The following is a 7,249-nucleotide window of genomic DNA, read 5'->3' as shown; positions in this document are numbered from 1 at the left end:
AGACGCCCGTTGGCTGCACTGGCTCGGGACGGGCGGGGGCTGAGCCTGGGACCCCGACTCCTGGCCCCGACTCCCCGAGCCCAGGTTGGCTCCCGGCCCCGCGGCGGCGGCGCCCAGGATCGCACCCGCGGACTCGGGCTGCCGTCTGCGGGGACCGAAGGCGGCACGCTTAGCGCGCGTCGGGGCTCCAATCCTGATTTTCATTTCGCTCCAGGCTCAGAGCACTAAGTAGGCTCCAAACCGCACAAACAGGAAGGAGGGAGGGCCGGGAGTGCGGGCAGAGGGCGGGTCGTTCCCAGCAGCGCGGGCGGTCCCTCCCCTCTCGGGTCCCCGACCCGCGGGGCCGGGGCGGGGCGTGCGCGTCAGCTGGGGCTAGAAAAGGCGGCCGCCCGGTCCGGCGAGGTGACAGCCCAACTCGGACGCCAGGCCGGGCCGACGCCGCCATGAGCGCCGCGCTTTTCAGCCTGGACAGCCCCTCGCGCGGCGCAGCCTGGCCCACGGAGCCCGCGGCCTTCTACGAACCGGGCAGAGTGGGCAAACCGAACCGCGGGCCCGAGCTCGGGGAGCTGGGGGAGCCGGGCTCCACGGCCCCTGCCATGTACGACGACGAGAGCGCCATCGACTTCAGCGCCTACATCGACTCCATGGCCGCCGTGCCCACCCTGGAGCTGTGCCACGACGAGCTCTTCGCCGACCTCTTCAATAGCAACCACAAAGCGGCCAGCGCGGGCGGCCTGGAGCTGCTGCCCGGCGGCCCCGCGCGACCCCCAGGCGCTGGTGCAGCCGCCCGGGGCCCGCTCAAGCGCGAACCCGACTGGGGCGACAGCGACGCGCCGGGCTCCCTGCTGCCCGCGCAAGTGGCCGTGTGCGCGCAGACGGTGGTGAGCTTGCCGGCCCCGGTGCAGCCCACACCGCCCACGTCGCCCGAGCCCCCTCGGGGCAGCCCGGGGCCGAGCCTCGCGCCGGGCCCGGTCCGAGAGAAGGGCGCGGGCAAGAGGGGTCCGGACCGCGGCAGCCCCGAGTACCGGCAGCGGCGCGAGCGCAACAACATCGCTGTGCGCAAGAGCCGCGACAAGGCCAAGCGCCGCAACCAGGAGATGCAGCAGAAGCTGGTGGAGCTGTCGGCCGAGAACGAGAAGCTGCATCAGCGCGTGGAGCAGCTCACGCGGGACCTGGCCGGTCTCCGGCAGTTCTTCAAGCAGCTGCCCAGTCCGCCTTTCCTGCCGCCCACCGGCGCCGACTGCCGGTAACGCGCGGCCCGGGCTCAGAGACTCCAAACGACCGATACCTCAGCCCCCGACGGCCAGGAGCACACGCCGCCAGAGCCGCTGCAGTTTTGTTGCGAGCGACCGGAAGCTGCAGCTTGGACACTGGACTGCGAGAGAAGCTATGAGTCTTTCCCCCTTAAATTATTTTTATAATGGTAGCGTTTTCTACGTCTTATTACCATCGCAGCTAAGGTACATTTGTAGAAAGAGAAGACTTTCCGACAGACTTTTGTAGATAAGAGGAAGAGACTGCGCATGCTTTTTATATTCATTTTTACAATATTTGTAAGAATAAAGAAGCATTTAAATCGCTGCAGCTTCCTAGATTCAGTCTCTTCCGCACACAATGTACTGGGACCTCACCAGGGAAAAGCAGGCACCTGGGAGCCACAGGACCAGGTGTGGTGCCCACACGGGGTAAGGAGACTTGAGACACGAGTTTGCTTGCTTTGGAAGCCTGGCAGAGTTGGCCTCAAGCTCTGTATTGCCAGCGGAAGGGACATGGGAAAGCATGGCTACTCCAGGTTAGGTTTTAAGGTGCGATCCCCGAGTGTGCAGAACTGGGTTGGGGCTGGCCAGAGAATAGCTGTGAGAGGGTGGAAGAAAGCCCCAGAGAGCCAGAAACCGGATTCCTCTTAGCCTGTGGGCTTTGCTTTCACTTTTCCTCAATCCTGGGGACATGGTGTAGTTTTCAAAGTGTGCACCAGGAAAAAGTCAGATTGTAGGATATAAAAGGGACAGCCCCAGACGCCTTTAATTGTAATGTTTGAGGGCTTAATCCAAAAAAAGCTCTGTGCCTTTCTCCTAAGAAAACCATGTCTTAGGAACAGGGCCTTGTTATTATGTTACTGTGAAGAAGAAAAAAATTTCAGGATTCAAATATGTAGCTTCGTTAGTAATTCAGATCCAGCACAGGATGGTGGGTCACTGTGAGTGTGAACTTTGCCCTCTGGCAGGTGTGTGCTGGAGTGAGCTACAGAAACTTGTTTAACACAGCTCAGCTATATGGTGTGGGTGACAGTGCCATCTCTGGCAGTCTCAAGAACACTAGAACCACAGAGTGTTTGGGTTGGACATTTGTTTATTACAGCAGAACAGCAACATCTCAATAGGAGATACTGCTTGAAGCTTTAACATTAAATACCACAAAGAAAAAAAAAATGTACACACATGGGTAGAGTCTTAAATACTTGAAAGCTATGTCCTAATCAATCAGTAATATTGCCTAAGTAATGCAAAATGAAGATCACAGAGATACTCAAGCTTTAGGAACATGTTCTCAAACTTAGAGGAAGGTAATTTAAAAATATAATAAAGGTATTTTGATTTTTAATTTACAAAATCATCCTATTAAGCTATTTACAAGGAAAAAAGAAACCTACTAAACTTAAAAACCATAAAAGTACTCTGTGGTGTTAACATAGCTCCCCAAATCAAGCCCCACCCTCCGTGCAAAGTTCCCAGATGTCAGGAAGGAGGGTGGTTGGCTCCTCCCGCATCCAGAAGCTCAATCTCCTCCAGTGTGACGCAGCTGGTCTGCTGTGGGGTGACGGACTGGACAAAGCAGAGTAAAGGTCCCATCTCCTTCCCAAGGACATTCTTCACTTCATAACTCTGCAGTGATAGAAGCAAGCTGGTTAAAGCAAACAGTCCTGGAGTCCCGAACATTCTGTTCCCAACAATGCCACAGCCAGGGCAAAGGCCCTTCCTTCCAATGGCAGTTTTCTGGGGTGCTTGGGTGAGGGTGTACTATAAAGGCCCCCTTTATTATAGCAAACAAATGAGCTACTTTACTGCTTTATTCTGATGTTGAGTTTGGCTGTTCGGGCTGCCAGGATAAAGGGGCCCAGGACAGGATTTGAAAGACAATAAGCACAGGAAGTGCTGTCCTTCCATGGGGGCTGGGCTTTTGGCTTGCAAGTCTCCCACTTCCTTTGGGGACACTTCCCCAATCTAGCAACACTTCTGGTCAGAGGATTTCCTGGTGCTTGCCCCAAACTTCCCTCTTCAATTGGATTCCATTTCTTCTTGAGTTTCATGGGGCTAACCATTTCTTTCTGTGCAGACTTTGAGTTTTTATTCACAAAGTTAATCTTGAGAAAATTTCATTTTCAGACATAAACACAGGTCCTGGGCCACAGGGCTTCTGTCTCTGGTGTGGCTGTGCCTTGTCTGGGCTTTTACAGATCCAACTTCAGAGCATTTTTGGTGAGGGTGGACTGAAAATAAAACTCACACTTTTTTTTTTTTGTACATATGAATTCAGGTCATCTATAGTCAAGACCTTTGGGTCAAGGAGATGGACAGAAAATGTGGCCAACACAGATTTGGCCAAGTCTGGGCTGGCCACAGTGATGTCCTAGGCTCAGTTAGGAAGGGTGGCCAGCCCAGTCAGGCACTATGAGGAAGCTGGCGAAGAGCCTTCACTGGGGAGGCTTCTGTGACTGCAGCCCTGCCTTGAGGGTACCAGCTGATGGAACAGAGATGAAGCATCCCAGTGCATCCCAGAATGGCCTGTCTGTGTGCAGAGGGCTGAATATTTTGTTTGTAGAGGATCAGTAGCTTACTTATTACTTTGACAAGTTTTTGATTCCTTAGTACAAAATAAGCAAGGTCTACAGTGTGGTTCAAAAGCCTGACAGGAAAACTGAGACCTGCGGGAGAAGAGGAAGGTCAGAGGCTCCCGGGAGGCGGGTCTTCCCTGCAGGCGGCCAGGGCCTGCTCTGCAGTGAGAGGTCTGGACAGAGCACCAGCACAGGAGCAGGCACCAACAGGTGGCAGGCGGGAGGAGGATGCCAGGGGACAACTAAGCGTTCCTCCAGTGTCTCTCACTGCTTTCCTTCCCCAATGCTTGTTTAAGTGTGAAAAACTGACCCAGGCATTCCCATGTATTCCTCTGGTAAAAGTATGAATTTTTTGTTTTCTTTGGAGGCAAGGTCTCATGCCATGTAGTTCACTCAGGCTGACCTCAAACTTGCTATGTGGCCGAGGATGCCCTTAAATTCCTGATTCTCTTGCCTTACTTCTCAAGTGCTGGAGTTACAGGTGTAAAACACCATGCCCAGCTCATAAATATGGAATTTGGATTTCATAAAGGTTAGTAAAAAATTATTTCTATGTAAAATGTTAGGTTCAGCTCCATCACCTATAGACTTAATAAATCATATGTAGTTTTGAAAAATGAACATTGTGAATTTACAACATTCAATCAGCAAATTCATGCACTGCCCATATGAATGTGTATGTGTGTCCATCTGATTTTTAGTATTTACTCACTTAATTTCATGTCTTTTTGAGAAAATCTGACAGTGCTTGGATTGAACCCAAGTTTTTCTGCATGCCGGGCAGCTACTATTCTCCCCTGGGTCTCTATTCTTTTTAAAGATGTAATACACGTACACCTTTTCTACAAGTCGAGGGAGCAGATGTCAACCCCACATCTGTAATGTCACTAGTGAGACACAGCAATAACGTTAGTCTTGTTGCTTCCACACTCACAGTGTGACCACAGCGAACACATACCATTTCGCATTCCTGTATCGTAACCAGAAACAGTACGTTTGGTTCAGGGACGGGAGTATGGTTTTTATGGAGATCCCTAACTGGATTCTCTGGGATTCTGTAAATGTGCATCCTCACCCAGAAACCCCCAGAGTCTAGAGTGGGTGACTTGCAGCTGTGTCTGCCATCGTCTGTCAGACTCCACTCCAGATCAGAGGTAAGTTGAACAGAGACCAGAGGAGGGGGTGGTGTAGAGAGCTTGCTAAAATGTACTCATGGCATGGCTTGCCCTTTGCCCATTGATGTGGACTCTGAATCTAGAGCACCTACAAAGGTGACGCCAAGTGCTATGACCTCCATGTCATTTCATTTAACATCTGTGCACATGTGTGTAAAAGTGTGCAACCATAGGGGAGAGTATATGCATGTACAGTCAGTGTCCACGTAGACTCCTCGTATACAAGTGCATACGCAGCTACACACACACACACACACGCACACACACGCACACATACACACACACACACGCACACACACACACACACACACAGGCAGACTCATACACAAGCACATGCACCCCTGCACTTCCACACACATGCCCACATGCCTTTGCAAGTCTTACAAGGACATTTTCAGCTACTAGAGCATTCTGATTGAGAAGTTAAGTGCTAGAGAAACAATACACCACAGCCAGCAGGAAACTGAAGAAAGGAAGGATTTCTGCCAGTGTTTCCTGGTGTTTTGATCCCCAAAGAGGCATTATCTTACAGAAGGTACCAGACACTGTCTTTTTGGGACATCAGGGTTCACGGTGGCCACTGAGTCAGGGGGCAGGCATCAGTCTGATGCACCATGGACAGAATGTAGCTATTGATGGCTGAGGGTTTGTTATTCACCCTGAAGCGGGACTTTCCACGCTGTCCCCCGCCTTTCTCCACAGGACATACTCAGCAAACTACGACCCACCTTCCCAAGCACCCACCTGAGCACCTACACCCACCGGAAACCTCTAATGTCTCCATGTTCTCCTGGTCCAGCATCATCCACTGTTTCATCTTCCTCCCATAAGGACCAAACGGCAGGAGACACATTTCAGCAATAGACACTGCTATCTGTCCCCTGTGAAGCAGTCTAAGTTCTTCAAGTCTCTGTCTCATGCTTCCTGTCTTGGCTAACTACCAACCACCAGCTGTTCCTTCTGCAGAGGGAAAAGCTACCATGGTGGGATCCTTGTGGTGAGTCCCTCATGGAGATGGGCAACAGTGAGGGCCGTGTGAGCAATGGCCTTGAAAGTCTTAGGCCGCCATGACTGCTGAGAAAGTCAGCAGTGTGCTCTAACTCGCTGCCAAAGCAGCAGCTCAGATGAAGGTTCCAGGGCAGAGTACAAGGCCACCAAAGAGCTGTATGGCTGGCGGTTTTATACCAGGGGAACAGAAACTGGCACCTTGTGAAGTCAGCGCTGAGAACCACAGCTCAGAGCAACAATCCTCAGTCTATTTATGCGTCTTCTGATTTCATTTAAACCCTGACAGTGCTCGCTGAGATGAAGGAGGGTTAGTGGTGGCTCTGTGTCTCAGCTGGGGCTGGGGCAGGCAGGAGGGGCTAAGGAGAAACCTGATAGGAGGGTCAACACTCCACACGTTCAAGCTGGAATTGGGCCATGGGGACCAGTAAGAAAGCACTCCTGTTTGGAAGCCAAGGTTGCTCTGGTCATCTTAATAGGACTGATGTCATCACAGGTAGCAGGTCCCTGACACCCTTTTCTGGGTTATCAATTCCATGAGTTCCTTGCAGTGCATTTATTTATAGACAGGGAGGGTTTCATGCAGACACAGGCTAGCTTCAGACTTGCTATGTAGCTAAGGCTGATCTTGAACTTCTGACCTTGCAGCTGTGTGCTACCACACTCAGATCTTGTGCGTGCCAGCCAAGCACGCCACCACCTGAGCTACATCCTCAGTCCCCTACAGAGTCCTTAACGCTTCTGCGTGGTAAATGGCATTTCGAAGAACAGAAGTTCTACTGTGTGGACCAATTTCACGAAGTAATTCTCTTCTTGGAGGCACGTGCTGCAGTTTACTGTCTCATTATATAGTAATTAAGGCAGGCAACCCCAAATGGTCTGAGAAATAGTAACAATGTTTTCAGTTATTCAGAGTCCAGAATATCCCACAGTATAAACTAAAAAGGCCTCAGGGCCAGTGAGATGGCTCAGTAGGCAAAGGTGCCTGCCATTAGGTCTGATGACCTGAGTTCAATCAATCCCTGGGAACTACAGGGCAGGAGGAGATGCCGGATCCCTACAAGTTGTCCTCAGTTGTCCTCTCACAGACTGACTGACTGACTGACTGACTGACTGACTGACTCTCTCTCTCTCTCTCTCTCTGTCTCTTCCTCCCCCCTCCCCCTCTCCCCCTCCCTCCCTCCCTCCCTCCCTCCCTCCTTGTCTCTCTCTCTCTCTCTCTCTCTCTCTCTCTCTC

The 7,249-nt window shown here is 51.8% G+C and overlaps 2 protein-coding genes across 2 annotated transcripts in view; one reads left to right on the top strand and one right to left on the bottom strand.

Annotated features, from left to right (window-relative positions):
- The first annotated feature begins 417 nt into the window (after nt 1–417).
- Nucleotides 418–1,577, top strand: Cebpd (CCAAT enhancer binding protein delta). The gene has a single exon (XM_005370371.2). The coding sequence runs from the start codon at nt 444–446 to the stop codon at nt 1,248–1,250; it is 807 nt and encodes a 268-aa protein (XP_005370428.1). The 5' UTR covers nt 418–443; the 3' UTR covers nt 1,251–1,577.
- A 768-nt stretch (nt 1,578–2,345) lies between these two features.
- Spidr (scaffold protein involved in DNA repair) overlaps nt 2,346–7,249 on the bottom strand; it is a 213,039-nt gene continuing 208,135 nt past the window's right edge. The window contains exon 20 of the mRNA XM_005370370.3: nt 2,346–2,882. Coding sequence (XP_005370427.1) covers nt 2,736–2,882 — 147 coding nt within the window. The 3' untranslated portion in view covers nt 2,346–2,735. The remainder of the gene's footprint in view (nt 2,883–7,249) is intronic.

The sequence above is a fragment of the Microtus ochrogaster genome, unplaced genomic scaffold (assembly GCF_000317375.1).
Source record: "Microtus ochrogaster isolate Prairie Vole_2 unplaced genomic scaffold, MicOch1.0 UNK77, whole genome shotgun sequence".
Classification (NCBI taxonomy): Eukaryota; Metazoa; Chordata; class Mammalia; order Rodentia; family Cricetidae; genus Microtus; species Microtus ochrogaster.
The sequence above is the reverse complement of the archived record's forward strand: the minus strand, read 5'-3'. Positions and strand labels throughout refer to the sequence as shown.